The sequence below is a fragment of the Oncorhynchus mykiss genome, chromosome 12 (assembly GCF_057628025.1).
Source record: "Oncorhynchus mykiss isolate SJ-2025 chromosome 12, ASM5762802v1, whole genome shotgun sequence".
NCBI classification, from domain to species: domain Eukaryota; kingdom Metazoa; phylum Chordata; class Actinopteri; order Salmoniformes; family Salmonidae; genus Oncorhynchus; species Oncorhynchus mykiss.
The window spans coordinates 35,311,636-35,331,479 of record NC_143033.1 but is presented as its reverse complement, the minus strand read 5'-3'; the positions used below and the strand labels follow the sequence as shown (position 1 = coordinate 35,331,479).

The 19,844-nt window shown below is 44.1% G+C and overlaps 1 protein-coding gene across 21 annotated transcripts in view; it reads left to right on the top strand.

Moving 5' to 3' along the window:
* Positions 1–15,652, top strand: part of ncor1 (nuclear receptor corepressor 1) — a 124,287-nt gene extending 108,635 nt beyond the window's left edge. For 16 of the 21 annotated variants that reach the window (XM_090192318.1, XM_090192320.1, XM_036937455.2 and 13 more), the window contains 8 exons: positions 2,364–2,512; positions 2,995–3,239; positions 3,454–3,603; positions 4,144–4,286; positions 4,564–4,617; positions 4,825–5,013; positions 12,789–12,977; positions 13,133–15,652. In XM_090192318.1, the coding sequence (XP_090048444.1) occupies positions 2,364–2,512; positions 2,995–3,239; positions 3,454–3,603; positions 4,144–4,286; positions 4,564–4,617; positions 4,825–5,013; positions 12,789–12,977; positions 13,133–13,329 (1,316 nt within the window). In that variant the 3' untranslated portion in view covers positions 13,330–15,652. The remainder of the gene's footprint in view (positions 1–2,363; positions 2,513–2,994; positions 3,240–3,453; positions 3,604–4,143; positions 4,287–4,563; positions 4,618–4,824; positions 5,014–12,788; positions 12,978–13,132) is intronic. The other 5 variants (XM_090192321.1, XM_090192316.1, XM_090192319.1 and 2 more) reach the window with 1 other exon arrangement.
* The last annotated feature ends 4,192 nt before the right edge of the window (positions 15,653–19,844 follow it).

The window sequence follows — 19,844 nt, the reverse complement described above, 5'->3', positions numbered from 1 at the left end:
GTTAGAGCTACAGGATGCAAATTTCTGTTTGAAAAAGCTAGCCTTTGCTTTCCTAACTGACTACGTGTATTGGTTCCTGACTTCCCTGAAAAGTTTCATATCGCCGGGACTATTCGATGCTAGTGCAGTCCGTCAAAGGATGTTTTTGTGCTGGTCGAGGGCAGTCAGGTCTGGAGTGAACCAAGGGCTATATCTGTTCTTAGTTCTACATTTTTTGAAAGGGGCATGCTTACAGTGCCTTGCGAAAGTATTCGGCCCCCTTGAACTTTGCGACCTTTTGCCACATTTCAGGCTTCAAACATAAAGATATAAAACTGTATTTTTTTGTGAAGAATCAACAACAAGTGGGACACAATCATGAAGTGGAACGACATTTATTGGATATTTCAAACTTTTTTAACAAATCAAAAACTGAAAAATTGGGCGTGCAGAATTATTCAGCCCCTTTACTTTCAGTGCAGCAAACTCTCTCAAAGTTCAGTGAGGATCTCTGAATGATCCAATGTTGACCTAAATTACTAATGATGATAAATACAATCCACCTGTGTGTAATCAAGTCTCCGTATAAATGCACCTGCACTGTGATAGTCTCAGAGGTCCGTTAAAAGCGCAGAGAGCATCATGAAGAACAAGGAACACACCAGGCAGGTCCGAGATACTGTTGTGAAGAAGTTTAAAGCCGGATTTGGATACAAAAATATTTCCCAAGCTTTAAACATCCCAAGGAGCACTGTGCAAGCGATAATATTGAAATGGAAGGAGTATCAGACCACTGCAAATCTACCAAGACCTGGCCGTCCCTCTAAACTTTCAGCTCATACAAGGAGAGACTGATCAGAGATGCAGCCAAGAGGCCCATGATCACTCTGGATGAACTGCAGAGATCTACAGCTGAGGTGGGAGACTCTGTCCATAGGACAACAATCAGTCGTATATTGCACAAATCTGGCCTTTATGGAAGAGTGGCAAGAAGAAAGCCATTTCTTAAAGATATCCATAAAAAGTGTTGTTTTAAAGTTTGCCACAAGCCACCTGGGAGACACACCAAACATGTGGAAGAAGGTGCTCTGGTCAGATGAAACCAAAATTGAACTTTTTGGCAACAATGCAAAACGTTATGTTTGGCGTAAAAGCAACACAGCTCATCACACTGAACACACCATCCCCACTGTCAAACATGGTGGTGGCAGCATCATGGTTTGGGCCTGCTTTTCTTCAGCAGGGACAGGGAAGATGGTTAAAATTGATGGGAAGATGGATGGAGCCAAATACAGGACCATTCTGGAAGAAAACCTGATGGAGTCTGCAAAAGACCTGAGACTGGGACGGAGATTTGTCTTCCAACAAGACAATGATCCAAAACATAAAGCAAAATCTACAATGGAATGGTTCAAAAATAAACATATCCAGGTGTTAGAATGGCCAAGTCAAAGTCCAGACCTGAATCCAATCGAGAATCTGTGGAAAGAACGGAAAACTGCTGTTCACAAATGCTCTCCATCCAACCTCACTGAGCTCGAGCTGTTTTGCAAGGAGGAATGGGAAAAAATGTCAGTCTCTCGATGTGCAAAACTGATAGAGACATACCCCAAGCGACTTACAGCTGTAATCGCAGCAAAAGGTGGCGCTACAAAGTATTAACTTAAGGGGGCTGAATAATTTTGCATGCCCAATTTTTCCATTTTTGATTTGTTAAAAAAGTTTGAAATATCCAATAAATGTCGTTCCACTTCATGATTGTGTCCCACTTGTTGTTGATTCTTCACAAAAGAATACAGTTTTATATCTTTATGTTTGAAGCCTGAAATGTGGCAAAAGGTTGCAAAGTTCAAGGGGGCCGAATACTTTCGCAAGGCACTGTATATATACAAATCGTCCGATTTAATCGCTATCTGCTTTTTTTGGGGGTCCTCCAATAATCGGTATCGGTGTTGAAAAATCATAATCGGTCGACCTCTACTATAGATGTAATTTGCGTACTTGAAGTATTCTCTTGAAGGTCTCAAGCTCTCTTTCTCAAGTATTGGTTTCCTTATGGAATGTTTAAGTTACCCAACATGTCCCGAATGACTCCTCAGCCCAGTAACCTTGTAAGCTTAGTACGACAGAGCAGGCGACACCATTCCATTCCCCACAAGCTCCCATCTGGTCACCAGACCACTCAACAAGCTATTTCTGTCTGGAGGCAAACCTATATCAGCTGCCTGTTGACATTCGGGGAGGGTGGAAGAAGGGGTAGTTCTACCCCTCCTTCCACCCTCCCCGATATATCACCCTCTCCTCCATTCCCATATATCACTTCTCTCCGCCATTTCTCTACCCTCCCCAACTCAGTCTGGTAACTGTGTGTTATCCTCACTCAGCAGCTGGCATGCGTTCCTTTGACATGATCCGCTACCGCCAGTCAGCGGAGTCCCAGCAGCCCCCATCTTCCCAGGCTGACGGAGGGTACTCCCAGTCCCAGCAGGTCCCCAAGACCCATCGGGTCATGACCCTGGCTGACCACATCTCGGTAAGACACACTGGTAGCTTTCCACGGTTGCATGCCATGTCATTGCCTGCACAGTCGGGCATCAGATTGCTATATCATATTTTGTGGTTAGCTGATATTAAACACCTATCCAGGCATGAGTTCTGTCAGGCAACTGCTATGTAGTCAGCCTGAAGAAGACCCCAATGACTTGTTCCTTCATAGCCCTTTTTAACTGGGTTCCAAAGGCAAACAATCCATGTACTGTGTAAACAATACAAATGACTTTACCAACAATTAATGTACAGTATGCCTCCTATACCACTATTTGTTGAATGATGATATCTTGAGTGATCCATCGACTGAACTGTAAATGATGATCTCAACAACTCTGACAACAGCCTCTACTAGACAACTGTTTACAACTGATACAAATGTTTAAGAGTAGAGACTGAAAATGGAGGTGTGCCTCCAAATAATAACATCTTCCTGATCTGTGTGTCCTCCTCTTTCTCCTTTTATAGCATATTATCACCCAGGACTTTGCCAGGAACCAGGATCCTCCTCAGTCCTCCACCACTATCTCCTCCTCTGCCACCACCACATTCCAGAGCGCCCAGCTGCCAGTATCTAGCTCGGGCCCCGGGGGCCGTGCCAAGGGCCCCAGCCGCTACAGCCCAGAGAACCAGACCCAGGCCCCATCACACCATCAGAGACCCACGCCCAGCAGAGTGTCTCCTGAGAACGCCCCTGACAAGCCCAGAGCCAGGTACAGTAGCAACACCCACCAGTAGCCCAACACAACCTCTTGACCAAGCCAGCCTGTTTAGTAGGGTAAACCGTAGCTAAACGGTTTGCAATAAGTTCAGGTTGTACCTCCCATGCAAAACATTTTCTCCCTAATCAACATAACCCCGGTGGTGCACCCCTGTCCATTCCATCAAATTCTCACTTTTCCCTCTCTTCCTCTGTCCCTTCCCCAGACCTGGTAAATCCCCTGATCGGGGTGGCAGGGGGGCGGTGGAGAGTTATGAGCCCATCTCCCCTCCCCAGAGCTACCAGGATAAACAACAGGAGGCCAGAGAGCAGCAGCAACAACCCCAGAGACGAGAGGCTGACCAGCCTGAGATGAGGTGTGTAGGACTGGCATATCTTCTTAAGTAGTGGGCGCTCTCGCATTTCTTTATGTTCACCTAACGCACACTTGTCAAACTCATTCTACAGAGGGCCGTGTGTCTGTGGGTTTTCGCTCCTCTCTTGTACTTGATTGATGAATTAAGGTCACTAATTAGTAAGGAACTCCTCTCACCAGGATGTCTGGGGCTTAATTGAAAAGAAAAAAGAAAAACCGGCAGACACTAGACCCTCCATGGAATGACACCCCTGACCTAATGGAACGTTCAATGATATCACTAGACATATGTATGTTTCGGCCATTAAGTTGACAAACCAAAAAGCATGACAGCGATTTATTTTGTATGTCTACGTGCATTTGTGCGTGTGGATACTGGATACCTTCAGTGCCCATGGACAGAATGTGCCGTGTGGGCAGCTGTGACCTGTTTGTCATGCTAACAGAGTGGAAACTGGGGTGAGGTGCCAGTGGCACGCTAGCCTAATCAGCCCTCTGCTGCCTGACTCTTAACCCCGTGGTGGCCTTTCTCTGGTTACAGGGGCGACTCTCGCTCCCCTGGCAGTGTCAGCTACCTGCCCTCCTTTTTCACCAAGCTGGAGAACACCTCCCCTATGGTGAAATCCAAGAAGCAGGAGATATTTCGTAAGTTAAACTCCTCTGGTGTCGGGGATTCTGATGTAGGTAAGTCACCTCTCTTCTTATCTTCCTTGTACGAACGTCATTTAAGAAAGCATTCCAAGATATAAAAAATATAGCATTTGATGGAACTCAATTCACACTGTATTTTATTAATTTAAAGGATATTTTCTATGCATTGCACTCATTTCTCATTTAACAACGGATGACATTTTAATAGGAAGACACTGTAAAACGATTAACTCTGTCTTTTAGCGTCATTTTAGTTTGCAGTCAGACATTTCGTTTGCTAACTGAACTATGCTATTGTTTCTCCTTTCAGGAAATGCACAACCAGGCACAGAGATCTTCAACTTGCCTGCTGTGACCAGCTCAAGTGAGTATAAACATTTCTAACACCATAGGATCCTATTCTATCAACATATACTCATATTCAAACATACTAAAATCATTTAAACCAGCCCAAAAGTTTATGAAATAAATTGAAACAAACATTTTTTTAAATGTTTCTGTTTGAATACCCTAATAAACATGACTGTGCCATGTCTTCCCCCTCGTCCTGTGTGCGTGTTTGGCCCGCCAGGCAGCGTGAACCCCAGGAACCACTCCTTCAGCGACCCGGCCAGTAACCTGGGCCTGGAGGACATCATCCGGAAGGCCCTGATGGGCAACCTGGAAGAAAGGCCAGAGGAGCACCAGGGAGGGCCTCAGCCCAGCTGTAACACCCCCAGCAACGAGGCCCGCCAGGAGGCCAACCCCTCACCTAGCATGGGTCAGTGGCAAACAACCACACGCAGCAGACTGAAACCACTAAACAGGAGTAAACTAAACATTGTAAATACATAATACTTACACACCCTCCTTTTTAACCCTGCCTGTCTCTAAAGATCCATTGGAATAGAGTACTTTGTAGGGTGTCCAATCAAAAAATATTTTGACCAATGGGTAAAATTATGTTAATTGTGTAGATACTCAGAAAACCAATGGTCTCTATCATAATCCGTTCAAAGGTTGAGTTTTTCTTACCCTTTGTAGGATGGCCAATATTAGGGTGACTAAAGCCCTATTCGCACGTGACTGGTATTACTATAGAACGGTGGTTATGTAATTATTACACCAACATGTCCGTTTTAACAGTGGACGATTCAGACGGGATTCGTTTTACCGAACTGCCCCTGTAATTCTTTATTTTTTCTTCATTCACAATTGACCATTATGACGGATGCCTGGAGGCTCTCCTAGGTGTGAAGATATTTCAAATGTCTTGGAATAGCCTAATATTATGGCCTTCAGTTCAGAGAAAGTCTAAATAATAATGCATATCAATAAGAACCATGTAGAACTGTTTATTTATTTTATTTCACCTTTATTTAACCAGGTAGGCAAGTTGAGAACAAGTTCTCATTTACAATTGCGACCTGGCCAAGATAAAGCAAAGCAGTTCGACACATACAACGACACAGAGTTACACATGGAGTAAAACAAACATACAGTCAGTAATACAGTATAAACAAGTCTATATACGATGTGAGCAAATGAGGTGAGATAAGGGAGGTAAAGGCAAAAAGGCCATGGTGGCAAAGTAAATACAATATAGCAAGTAAAACACTGAAATGGTAGATTTGCAATGGGAGAATGTGCAAAGTAGAAATAAAAGGGCCAGCCAATGAGAGCGTACAGGTCGCAATGGTGGGTAGTATATGGGGCTCTGGTGACAAAACGGATTGCACTGTGATAGACTGCATCCAATTTGTTGAGTAGGGTATTGGAGGCTATTTTGTAAATGACATCGCCAAAGTCGAGGATTGGTAGGATGGTCAGTTTTACAAGGGTATGTTTGGCAGCATGAGTGAAGGATGCTTTGTTGCGAAATAGGAAGCCAATTCTAGATTTAACTTTGGATTGGAGATGTTTGATATGGGTCTGGAAGGAGAGTTTACAGTCTAACCAGACACCTAAGTATTTGTAGTTGTCCACGTATTCTAAGTCAGAGCCGTCCAGAGTAGTAATGTTGGACAGGCGGGTAGGTACAGGTAGCGATCGGTTGAAGAGCATGCATTTAGTTTTACTTGTATTTAAGAGCAATTGGAGGCCACGGAAGGAGAGTTGTATGGCATTGAAGCTTGCCTGGAGGGTTGTTAACACAGTGTCCAAAGAAGGGCCAGAAGTATACAGAATGGTGTCGTCTGCGTAGAGGTGGATCAGAGACTCACCAGCAGCAAGAGCGACCTCATTGATGTATACAGAGAAGAGAGTCTGTCCAAGAATTGAACCCTGTGGCACCCCCATAGAGACTGCCAGAGGTCCGGACAGCAGACCCTCCGATTTGACACACTGAACTCTATCAGAGAAGTAGTTGGTGAACCAGGCGAGGCAATCATTTGAGAAACCAAGGCTGTCGAGTCTGCCGATGAGGATGTGGTGATTGACAGAGTCGAAAGCCTTGGCCAGATCAATGAATACGGCTGCACAGTAATGTTTCTTATCGATGGCGGTTAAGATATCATTTAGGACCTTGAGCGTGGCTGAGGTGCACCCATGACCAGCTCTGAAACCAGATTGCATAGCAGAGAAGGTATGGTGAGATTCGAAATGGTCGGTAATCTGTTTGTTGACTTGGCTTTCGAAGACCTTAGAAAGGCATGGTAGGATAGATATAGGTCTGTAGCAGTTTGGGTCAAGAGTGTCACCCCCTTTGAAGAGGGGGATGACCGCAGCTGCTTTCCAATCTTTGGGAATCTCAGACGACACGAAAGAGAGGTTGAACAGGCTAGTAATAGGGGTGGCAACAATTTTGGCAGATAATTTTAGAAAGAAAGGGTCCAGATTGTCTAGCCCGGCTGATTTGTAGGGGTCCAGATTTTGCAGCTCATTCAGAACATCAGCTGATCAGATTTGGGAGAAGGAGAAATGGGGAAGGCTTGGGCGAGTTGTTGTTGGGGGTGCAGTGCTGTTGACCGGGGTAGGAGTAGCCAGGTGGAAAGCATGGCCAGCCGTAGAAAAATGCTTATTGAAATTCTCAATTATGGTGGATTTATCAGTGGTGACAGTGTTTCCTATCTTCAGTGCAGTGGGCAGCTGGGAAGAGGTGTTCTTATTCTCCATGGACTTTACAGTGTCCCAGAACTTTTTTGAGTTAGTGTTGCAGGAAGCAAATTTCTGCTTGAAAAAGCTAGCCTTGGCTTTTCTAACTGCCTGAGTATAATGGTTTCTAGCTTCCCTGAACAGCTGCATATCACGGGGACTGTTCGATGCTAATGCAGAACGCCATAGGATGTTTTTGTGTTGGTTAAGGGCAGTCAGGTCTGGGGAGAACCAAGGGCTATATCTGTTCCTGGTTCTAAATTTCTTGAATGGGGCATGTTTATTTAAGATGGTTAGGAAGGCATTTTTTTTAAATATCCAGGCATCCTCTACTGACGGGATGAGATCAATATCCTTCCAGGATACCCCGGCCAGGTCGATTAGAAAGGCCTGCTCGCTGAAGTGTTTCAGGGAGTGTTTTACAGTGATGAGTGGAGGTCGTTTGACCGCTGACCCATTACGGATGCAGGCAATGAGGCAGTGATCGCTGAGATCTTGGTTGGAAACAGCAGAGGTGTATTTAGAGGGCAAGTTGGTTAGGATGATATCTATGAGGGTGCCTGTGTTTAAGGCTTTGGGGAGGTACCTGGTAGGTGGTCTATAGCAGGCGGCAACGGTGAGAGACTTGTTTTTAGAGAGGTGGATTTTTAAAAGTAGAAGTTCAAATTGTTTGGGTACAGATCTGGATAGTAGGACAGAACTCTGCAGGCTATCTTTGCAGTAGATTGCAACACCGCCCCCTTTGGCAGTTCTATCTTATCTGAAAATGTTGTAGTTTGGAATTAAAATGTCTGAATTTTTGGTGGTCTTCCTAAGCCAGGATTCAGACACAGCTAGAACATCCGGGTTGGCAGAGTGTGCTAAAGCAGTGAATAGAACAAACTTAGGGAGGAGGCTTCTAATGTTAACATGCATGAAACCAAGGCTATTACGGTTACAGAAGTCGTCAAAAGAGAGCGCCTGGGGAATAGGAGTGAAGCTAGGCACTGCAGGGCCTGGATTCACCTCTACATCGCCAGAGGAACAGAGTAGGAGTAGAATAAGGGTGCGGCTAAAAGCAATAAGAATTGGTCGTTTAGAACGTCTGGAACAGAGAGTAAAAGGAGGTTTCTGGGGGCGATAAAATAGCAGCATGTACAGACAAAGGTAAGGTAGGATGTGAATACAGTGGAGGTAAACCTATGTATTGAGTGATGAAGAGAGAGATATTGTCTCTAGAAACATCATTGAAACCAGGAGATGTCACTGCATGTGTGGGTGGTGGAACTAATAGGTTGGATAAGGTATAATGAGCAGGACTAGAGGCTCTACAGTGAAATAAGCCAATAAACACTAACCAGAACAGCAATGGACAAGGCATATTGACATTAAGGAGAGGCATGCTCAGTCGAGTGATCAAAAGGGTCCAGTGAGTGGAGAGGTTGGTTGGGGGTCACGGCGATTTAGACAGCTAAATCGGTAGCAGGCTAGCATAGGAGCAAGCTAGCATAGGATGGAGGTCTGTTATTAGCCAACTCTTGCGTTCCGTCAGTAGATTAGTGGGTTTCCGTGTGGTAGAGGGGATTAATCCAAATCACACAACAAAAACAAAAATAAAAAACAATAGATATAGTTATAGAGGCCCAAGAAGAAAAATAAATAAAAATAAAAATTGTCCGATTGTCTATTCAGATAGCAGCCGATAAGATAGCCAACGGCTAGCAGGCTGCAGATGGGCGCCCAGGCAACGTTGCGCCGGAGGAGCCAGCCGGACAATTCCCTCGGGTAGACAACGTCGGCTGTCCAGCTGTGAAGGCCCGGTGGGGCTCCGCGTAGGCAGCAAAACGGGTCCGGATAGGTGACTGCAGCCCAGGAGTGATTGATGGAACTCTTCAGCTGGCTAGCTCCGGAACAATTGATGTTAGCTCCGGAATCGACGAAAGCCGATAGTCACACGGATAGCAGCTAGCTAGCTGTGAGATCCAGGTATGGATGTCCAGAGCCAGCGGCCGAAATCCAGGGACATGGAGAGAAAAATTGGTCCGGTATGTTCCGTTCCGAGCCGCGCTGCGCTGCACCGCGCCGTACAAAACTGGCGATAGATTCTCGAGCCAAAGGACAGCCGATGACCATAAACCGTGGTTAGCTGAGTACTAACGATTAGCCAGTAAATAAGCTAACTAGCTTCTGAACCAGCTTCAGAGTAGCTTCTGGACCAGCTTCTGGATAGCTCCCGGCTAGCTTCTGGCTAATTTCTGGCTAGCCTCTCGGAGGATTACAGATCTGAGGTAAATAATACTTTTTTATATAAATATAAATTGGTGAAGCGGATTGCAGGAGAGTGTTCTGAAGATGAGTTTTTGGAAAATTAAAAATGTATGTGAAAAAAAAGTTGTAAATATATATATATATATATACGGGACACGACAGGACGAGGACAAAATACGTCTGAACTGCTATGCCATCTTGGGAAGAATGTGTAAACTGTAACCTACGCAGATATTTAATTACCTGACGTATTTGGCAATTTATTAACCTTTCTGGTCTCCCCATCCCGGATCCGGGATCGTGAATACAGACTCAAGCTCATTACCATAACGCAACGTTAACTATTCATGAAAATCGCAAATGAAATGAAATAAATATGCTAGCTCTCAAGCTTAGCCTTTTGTTAACAACACTGTCATCTCAGATTTTCAAAATATGCTTCTCAACCATTGCAAAACAAGCATTTGTGTAACAGTATTGATGGCTAACGTAGCATTTAGCATTAGCATTCAGCTGGCAACATTTACACAAAAAAACAGAAAAGCATTCAAATAAAATCATTTACCTTTGAAGAACTTCAGATGTTTTCAATGAGGAGACTCTCAGATAGCAAATGTTCAGTTTTTCCTGAAAGATTATTTGTTTAGGACAAATCGCTCCGTTTTCTGCGTCACGTTTAGCTATGAAAAAAGCCCTGTATCCAGGATTGTGTAAATCTATCAGCAAGCTCATTAGCATAACACAACGTTAACTATTCATGAAAATCGCAAATGAAATGAAATAAATATGCCATCTCTCAAGCTTAGCCTTTTGTAAACAACACTGTCATCTCAGATTTCCAAAATATGCTTCTCAACCATAGGAAAACAATCATTTGTGTAAAAGTAGCTAGCTAGCGTTAGCATTTAGCGTTAGCATTTAGCGTTCGCATTAGCGTTAGCATCCAGCACGCAACATTTCAACAAAAACATAAAAGCCTTCAAATAAAATAATTTACCTTTGAAGAACTTCTGATGTTTTCAATGAGGATACTCTCAGTTAGATAGCAGATGCTCAGTTTTTCCAAAAATATTCTTTGTGTATTAGAAATAGCTCCGTTTTATACATCACATTTGGCTACCAAAAAAAATCTGAAAATTCAGTCCTCAAAACTTTTTTCCAAATTAACTCCATAATATCGACTGAAAACATGGCAAACGTTGTTTAGAATCAATCATCAAGGTGTTTTTCACATATCTCTTCATTGATACATCGTTCTTGGACACATGGTTTCTCCCCTATATCAAATGGAAAAGTACGAGCAGCTGGCAATTGCGCACCGAATTCCACGCAGGACACCAGGCGGACACTTGGAAAATGTAGTCTCTTATGGTCAATCTTCCAATGATATGCCTACAAATACGTCACAATGCTGCTAAGACCTTGGGCGAACGACAGAAAGTGTAGGCTCATTCCTTGCGCAATCACAGCCATATAAGGAGACAATGGAAAACAGAGCTTCAGAAATTCTGCTAATTCCTGGTTGATGCATCATCTTGGTTTCTGGGGCACTTACAGACAAAATCTTTGCAGATTCTGAAACTTCAGAGTGTTTTCTTTCCAAAACTGTCAAGAATATGCATAGTCGAGCATCTTTTCGTGACAAAATATCGCGCTTAAAACGGGAACGTTTTTTATCCAAAAATGAAATAGCGCCCCTAGAGATCTAACAGGTTAATTCATTAGTACAATTGTGTCCACTTCATCTTTTAAAAGAGAAGTAAGACACTAGGAAAGTTGATATAGGACAAAACAGATCATTTGTATGCTACGTGCATAGCACTTTGTTTTAAGCATCAATTTGTTCCCATGTTCTAACCCAAACTGGGTGCATCACCTGTTAAACTCAGTAATATCCCTCAAAACACAGGGATGGCGATTAGCACGGGATATGCATTATCAGAGGACCTTTGGAGTTTGCCGAAAAACAGTAGGTTTTTAGGGCCCGGATAATAACCTTCCTGACAAGTGAAAATTACTGACATGGCAGATTTGGACAGGATAGGGCTTAAATCAATGGAGGCCAGAGGAAAAAAGTTGTAAAAAATCTGGAAAATAGTATTTGCGTCAGCTAGCCTGGATGCTGTGCGAGAATTAAGGCAAACTGACAGGCTCAACGTCTTTCTTCTCAAATCCAGAGGGCATAAAACAAGAGGTATGATCGATTGAGACATGACATATATATATATATATATATATATATATATATATATATACATACAATTTAAAAGATTTAGTATACGCTTTTCATTAATATGAAAATCGTATTTTTTAAAGATCTCTCAGAAAAACAAGCGTATCTCTGAATTGTCAACAGAGCGTACCGTAAGCTTTTTATTTTCAAATAATTTGACATTTAATTCAGCTCGTTATGTTAATTGAGAGTTTTTGCAACCTGGGGAAACAACTTTTGCAGAAAACCATCAAAAGTCGCTGCAAGAAGCAGCACCGCTTTATCAACAGAGCTCGGTGGCTATTGTCGGATGTGTTAGGTTACTGTTCATAATATGTTCGAGAAAGACGCCACCGAACAATTCAGAACATGAATAATCGGGCGGCAGGGTAGCCTAGTGGTTAGAGCATTGGGAACCGAAAAGTTGCAAGTTCGAATCCCCCAGCTGACAAGGTACAAATCTGTCGTTCTGCCCCTGAACAAGGCAGTGTTCTTAGGCTGTCATTGAAAATACGAATTTGTTCTTAACTGACTTGCCTAAAGGTTTTAAAAAATCATATCTGTCTTGGTAAAAATGTATTTTATAACAGAAGGAAGTGAATTTATCGCGAAAACAGGCTTTCACCCACTCTGGGCAGAAAAAACACTATACTTTGATATTTTGAGATTTGGAACAAGCTCTCCAGAATAGACCCATCTCACACTAACACCCACAAACTTACACACACCCACCACCTATGCTGCTGCCATACTGTTATTGTACTATTATTATTATTTATCCTGCTACCAGTCACTTTCTTCTAATCCCTGCCTACATGTACATATCTACCTCAAATACACCAGTATCCCTGCACATTGTAATGGCGGTACTGGCACTGACCCTGTAAATGGCTTCCTCTTTTAGTTATACTATTTTGATGTTGAATACTGCACTGTTGAGTAGGGCTTGCAAGTTAAGCATTTCACTGTATTTGTGCAAATAAAACTTATTGCTAACACAACAGGCAAGCAGAAACTGCAGAGCAAAGCCAACAGCCGGAAGTCCAAGTCGCCCAACCCAGGTCAGGCATACGCAGCAGCAGCCCAGGCAGCAGGAGGGGAGCGGCCCTCGTCAGTCTCCTCAGTCCACTCAGAGGGAGACTACCACCAGCAGGCCACGGGCTGGGCCTGGGAGGACCGGCCCTCGTCCACAGGTAAGACACAAGACACGTTTAAACTCTGGGTCTCTGTCTATTTGTCTGTGTACACAATACCACATTATTAACAGCCACATGGGATTTCAGAAATCAGGATTTTCTAAATAAGAAAAATCCCTCTAAAGACTATCCTGTCTCGCATCTCTCTCCAGGCTCTATGCAGTTCCCCTATAACCCCCTGACCATGCGCATGCTGAGCAGCACGCCCCCCACCTCAATGGCCTCCCCCTCCATGCAGGCCCAGCAGCCCCCACCAGGAGGCCTTCTGGGTTCCCAGCAGCAGCGGGTGTGGGAGCGGGAGCCCCTACTGTCGGAGCAGTATGAGACTTTGTCAGACAGCGATGACTGAGCCCTGCCACTAGAGCCCTACCTGCCCCTCATCCCACCCCAGAGGAAGGGCAGGCCTCTCAGTACAGGCCTGCCTGCCCACCCCCTCCCCCCCAACACTCACTGGTGCTGAATGAGTGTGGGGAGAACAGAGGGTGTGGGGGTGTCCTTTTTGGTGCAACACCGCCCTCTGACTGCCAGCAGTAAGAAAGGCAGCGAGTGACTTCTGACAGGCTTTAATCTTCAGGATAGACTGACTCCCTTTATGTTCAGAAGCTTTGGCAGACAGCCTGTCAGGACAGAGGAAGCCTGGGTGGAGGATATGATGAAAGATAAAGAACTTAGAATGTATAAATATGAAAAAACAACACAAAATACACATTTCTTTGGAGGGAAATTGTTTGATTTTTGGAAAGATGCTTTTGTCTATAAGAAAAATCATTGTATGTAAATAGAGTAACTTTCTGCTGTTTTTTTTCTTCACTTGATTATTCTTATTTTAATGTTGATTTTAAATGGATCCACTTTGTTTTTGAATGAATTGGGGAGGAGCAGGGTTTAATCTTGAATATCAGTCTGTCCCTCCCTGTCCATCTCTTACCCCCCAACACAGTGAAGCTGAGAGACAGAGGTCCCCTATCCACCTGCCCACCAAGCACCACCAAAGCCTGAACATTGTTGACATATGTGAATGAAACAAACACACACGTTAACATTTTAATTGTGAGTTTGTAATTTGATGCCTGTCTTTGCAACACTGTGGAGAAAGATGATGCATGGATGTAACAATATTTCTGCTGATCTAGAACTTAAAGAAAGCTTTTGTCAGTCACCGCACCATTGAGAAAAACAAAACCAATATCTTTGGAACAAGTTGAGAACACTGGTGTAGGAGCAAGCAGAAAGGTGAAAGAAGACTAATAAGCTTGATGTTGTTCCTTCTCCGCGTGACTACTTTACTTCTGGGCCCCCATGTTGATCTGAACTCTGTCAATGAGCCAATTGTGTTTGGATTAAGCTGACCACAAACAAGGTGGGTGTACTGTATGGCACACAGTCTGACCCGTAGCTGTCTCTTTAGGGTTTCCAACCAGTGCAGAATGTTCTACTTACAGTACTCTGCAACCCACGTTGTCATGGTAACTAAAGTACGTCAGGAACCTTCGCCCAAGATTCGCCCATGCCTTGTGGCTGGAGAAAAAGAAGGCAGCTTTAAAATAATTTTCTCAGAGAAATATTTTGGTGTTTTTTGTTTATTTGTTTTGATTCCGTAGTCCCTATCTTTTTTTTTTTTATACTGTCCTGACAGTAAACTGATCTGTGTGATTTGTCTTTTATGTTTTTAGACAAAAAAAAATACAAAACTAACCAAACATAAAGAATGGTCTGCACCATTGTTGCACTTTTTGCTTTGTAACCTTTGACAACAAAAGCATACTACCTGTTGTATAACTTATTCAAGCTCCTGCAGAGGATTGTACTGAGATGTGCTTTGACTTTGCCCATAATTAATGGAAACCTGGATGTTTATGACCGAGTTCCTGTCTTTTGTAGCTGGTACATGGTTTTGTAGTGTGACACATGCAATTGTTTTACTTTTGTGTATGGTACAGTCAAGTTGTTAAGGAAGAGTTGCTTTTTTGCAGTCATGGTGACTATTCAAGTCCATTGCCTCTTAATCTATTCTCTATGAATATCCAAGATAAATCAACCGTTTTGTCAAAAGACTAGGTCAACATTAATAATGACAGTAATGTTCCATTGCAAGACCCTTTTTCGGATATGTGAAAGCATACCATGTTTTTTGGTTCTCTCAGCTTCTGCTTCGCTTAAATAATCCCAATCTGCTCTAAACCGGATATTTCCTTGTTTTTTTCCGTTTCATTTTGCTTTTGAATTGTTTAAAGTCCTAAAGCTGATGTTCAGATTTTTATTTTCAACATCAATTTTATTCATCCTATTTTTGATGGGATGTCAAGTGTTTACAACGGCAATGAGAAAAAGGTTACGAAACTTGAATCTTAAAAGATACATCGAAATGAAGCCGGAAAAGACTAAGTGCAACTTTTCAGCTGTGTCTTTGTCCAAAATAGCACCTTATTCCCTATATAGTGCACTTCTTTTGACCAGAGCCGGTGCACTATATATGGAATAGGTTGCCATTTCGGAGGCACCAAATCTGTCAAACATCGTGGTAACTTTTTTATGTTTAAAAATTTGAGACTTGAAAACCCGTGTATCCCATGATGTTGAAATGCAATGTTTGTATCGCACAATGTCTCTTAGTAGTCTATTACAAGAGTTCAGACCAATCAATAAAGTGGATCAGTTCTCCACCTCTGAAATGGGGATCTTTTGTTTCTTTCTCGGATTGGTCATTGGTTTACAGGTTCTGAGACCTCTATCATGAAGTCTAGGTCAAGAGGATAATAGCTTCATCAATATAATGCAATGCTCATCTATAATGACTCACAGTACAACCAAAAACAATCAACTTTGTTTTATTTGGTATGCCGAAAGAACGCTCAACGGAACAGCCTTTCCACATTCCGGCTGAAGACCAACAGACTGTAAATCAGGCCAAATGTGTAGCATTCTTTTGGCTGGAACGTGGGATCTCTGGAATGCGGTACACCTGAAAGACAAGACAACCTTTTTTTTTTTTAGAGGGTCTGACACACGGGTGTGTCTTGGTGGTGGAAAGGAAACACCCATATCAAACCACACCTCCAAGACAACTTGTTTGTTTCAATCATGGCTTCTAGCATATCTTTTGAGGAGGCTAAAACAAGGCTAAATCAGTAAGTTAAACCCTACTTTCAACCAGATGTCTGGGCCCCTCCGTTGTCCTCAACATTCTACATCAGCCAAAAGATGAAGCAGGTTTCTTTGGGTCAGGTAGGACTTCAGTACTGAATTGGTGAGAAGTAAGGTATTCTTCTGTTGTCATGACTTCAAGGCTAACAGTTAAAGATGACAAGTAGCAAGCCCTTTCATAGTTATATAGCCTGCTCATTCCAAGAACAGAGATGTCATCAATTTAAGAGATTGTTGTGTCTTTGGTGGTGGTGAGGTAGCGCTGGTCACTACACAGCGTTGAGAAATACGTTTATGCAGAGATGGATATTAGTCTGTCCCATATTTGTAGTTTGGTTTGGCCAGTTGAGACCGCAATGTATAGGCTGTTTACTTCAATGTCTAGTCTTGTGTCTACATATGACTTGACATGGAACAAGAGCACACACATCTTGGCCTGCACCTCTCTAACTTGGAAAATAGGAACTATATCGCTTAAAGCAGTCCGGTGAATGTTCTCTGCGGATAACACCAGGTTTCCAATAATTATTTTCAATAACTTACCTTGTATTTTCTCCACACGGTCTAGATTTTTGGGTTGAAAGGGGACCTGTAGGGTTTGAAATCAGATCCAGGATCATGCAGATCTTTGTAACCTATGAGAAGAGAATACATTTGTCTATCCACAAACCGTTGTGGACAAATATATTGGCACCCTTGCACTTTTCTTAATAATTAAATAATTCCCTAGTTCTTCTAAAATAAGTTGAACACCTCATTGGATTTTTCAACATTGCAGAACGAATTTTATTTTTGTAAACTTAAGTTTACAAAAATGAACACCCTGGAGCTAAACACAGCAAAAAAAGAAACGTCCCTTTTTCAGGACGCTGTCTTTCAAAGATAATTTGTAAAAATCCAAATAACTTCACAGATCTTCCTTGTAGATGGTTTAAACACTGTTTTCCATGCTTGTTCAATGAACCATAAACAATTAATGAGCATGCACCTGTGGAACGGTCGTTAAGACACTAACAGTTTACAGACGGTAGGAAATTAAGGTCACAGTTATGAAACCTTAGGACAATAAAGAGGCCTTTCTACTGACTGAAAAACACAAAAATAAAGATGCCCGGGGTCCCTGCTCATCTGCGTGAAAGTGCTTTAGGCATGCTGCAAGGAGGCATGAGAACTGCAGATGTGGCCAGGGAAATAAATTGCAATGTCCGTACTGTGAGACGCCTAAGACAGCACTACAGGGAGACCGGATGAACAGCTGATCAGCCTCACAGTGGCAAACCACGTGTAACAACACCTGCACAGGATCGGTACATCCGAACATCACACCTGCGGGACAGGTACAGGATGGAAACAACAACTGCTCGAGTTACACCAGGAACACACAATTCCTCCATCAGTGCTCAGACTGTCTGCAATAGGCTGAGAGAGGCTGGACTGAGGGCTTGTAGGCCTGTTGTAAGGCAGGTTCTCACCAGACATCACCGGCAACAACGTCACCTATGGGCACAAACCCACCGTCGCTGGACCAGACAGGACTGGCAAAAAGTGCTCTTCACTGACGAGTCGCGGTTTTGTCTCACCAGATGTGATGGTCGGATTCGCGTTTATCGTCGAAGGAATGAGCGTTACACCGAGGCCTGTAATCTGGAGCAGGATCGATTTGGAGGTGGAGGGTCACAGCATCATCGGATTGAGCTTGTTGTCATTGCAGGCAACGCTGTGCATTACAGGGAAGACATCCTCCTCTCTCATGTGGTACCCTTCCTGCAGGCTCATCCTGACATGACCCTCCAGCATGACAATGCCACCAGCCATACTGCTCGTTCTGTGCTTGATTTTCTGCAAGACAGGAATGTCAGTGTTCTGCCATGGCCAGCGAAGAGCCCAGATCTCAATCCCATTGAGCACGTCTGGGACCTGTTGGATGGGAGGGTGAGGGATAGGGCCATTCCCCCCAGAAATGTCCAGGAACATGCAGGTGCCTTGGTGGAAGAGTGGGGTAACATCTCACAGCAAGAACTGGCAAATCTGGTGCAGTCCATGAGGAGGAGATGCACTGCAGTATTTAATGCAGCTGGTGGCCACACCAGATACTGACTGTTACTTTTGACCGCCCCTTTGTTCAGGGACACATTATTCAATTTCTGTTAGTCACATGTCTGTGGAACTTATTCAGTTTATGTCTGTTGTTGAATCTTGTTATGTTCATACAAATATTTACACATGTTAAACTTCTTATGGCTGGGCCTCCCGGGTGGCGCAGTGGTTAAAGGCTGTAGAGTCCCATCAGAGTCCCTGGGTTCGCGCCCAGGCTCTGTCGTAACCGGCCGCGACCGGGAGGTCCATGGGGCGACGCACAATTGGCCTAGCGTCGTCCGGGTTAGGGAGGGATTGGTCGGTAGGGATCTCCTTGCCTCATCGCGCACCAGCGACTCCTGTGGCGGGCCGGGCGCAGTGCGCGCTAGCCAAGGTTGCCAGGTGCACGGTGTAGCCTCCGACACATTGGTGTGGCTGGCTTCCGGGTTGGACACGCGCTGTGTTAAGAAGCAGTGTAAACAAATCCAAAACTCACGAGGCGCATTCACTAGTTGCAGACGAAAAGTCCAAAGTTCCGTTACAGTCCGTAGCGTAAATTTTCAATAATGTTCCAACCGGAGAATTCCTTTGTCTTCAGAAAAGCAATGAGCTAACTCTCACATGAACGAGCATCACGAGCTTGTGGCAATCTGCCAGACCACTGACTCAAAGAGTTCTCCTTTACAGTAGAAGCCTCAAACAAGCTTCTAAAGACTGTTGACATCTAGTGGAAGCCTTAGGAAGTGCAACATGACCAGAGAGACAAAGTAGAATCTAAATTCAACGGCTCAGACACAAGAGGTATGTGGCAGGGTCTACAGTCAATCACGGATTACAAAAAGAAAACCAGCCCCGTCACAGACCAGGATGTCTTGCTCCCAGGCAGACTAAATAACGTTTTTTGCCTGCTTTGAGGACAATACAGTGCCACTGACACGGCCCGCAACCAAAATATGCGGACTCTCCTTCACTGCAGCTGACGTGAGGAAAACATTTAAACGTGTCAACCCTCGCAAGGCTGCAGGCCCAGACGGCATCCCCAGCCGCGCCCTCAGAGCATGCGCAGACCAGCTGGCTGATGTGTTTACATATTCAATCAATCCCTATCCCAGTCTGTTGTTCCCACATGCTTCAAGAGGGCCACCATTGTTCCTGTTCCCAAGAAAGCTAAGGTAACTGAGCTAAACGACTACCGCCCCGTAGCACTCACTTCCGTCATCATGAAGTGCTTTGAGAGACTAGTCAAGGACCATATCACCTCCACCCTACCTGACACCCTAGACCCACTCCAATTTGCTTACCGCCCAAATAGGTCCACAGACGATGCAATCTCAACCACACTGCACACTGCCCTAACCCATCTGGACAAGAGGAATACCTATGTGAGAATGCTGTTCATCGACTACAGCTCGGCATTCAACACCATAGTACCCTCCAAGCTCATCATCAAGCTCGAGACCCTGGGTCTCGACCCCGCCCTGTGCAACTGGGTACTGGACTTCCTGACGGGCCGCCCCCAGGTGGTGAGGGTAGGCAACAACATCTCCACCCCGCTGATCCTCAACACTGGGGCCCCACAAGGGTGCGTTCTGAGCCCTCTCCTGTACTCCCTGTTCACCCATGACTGCGTGGCCACGCACGCCT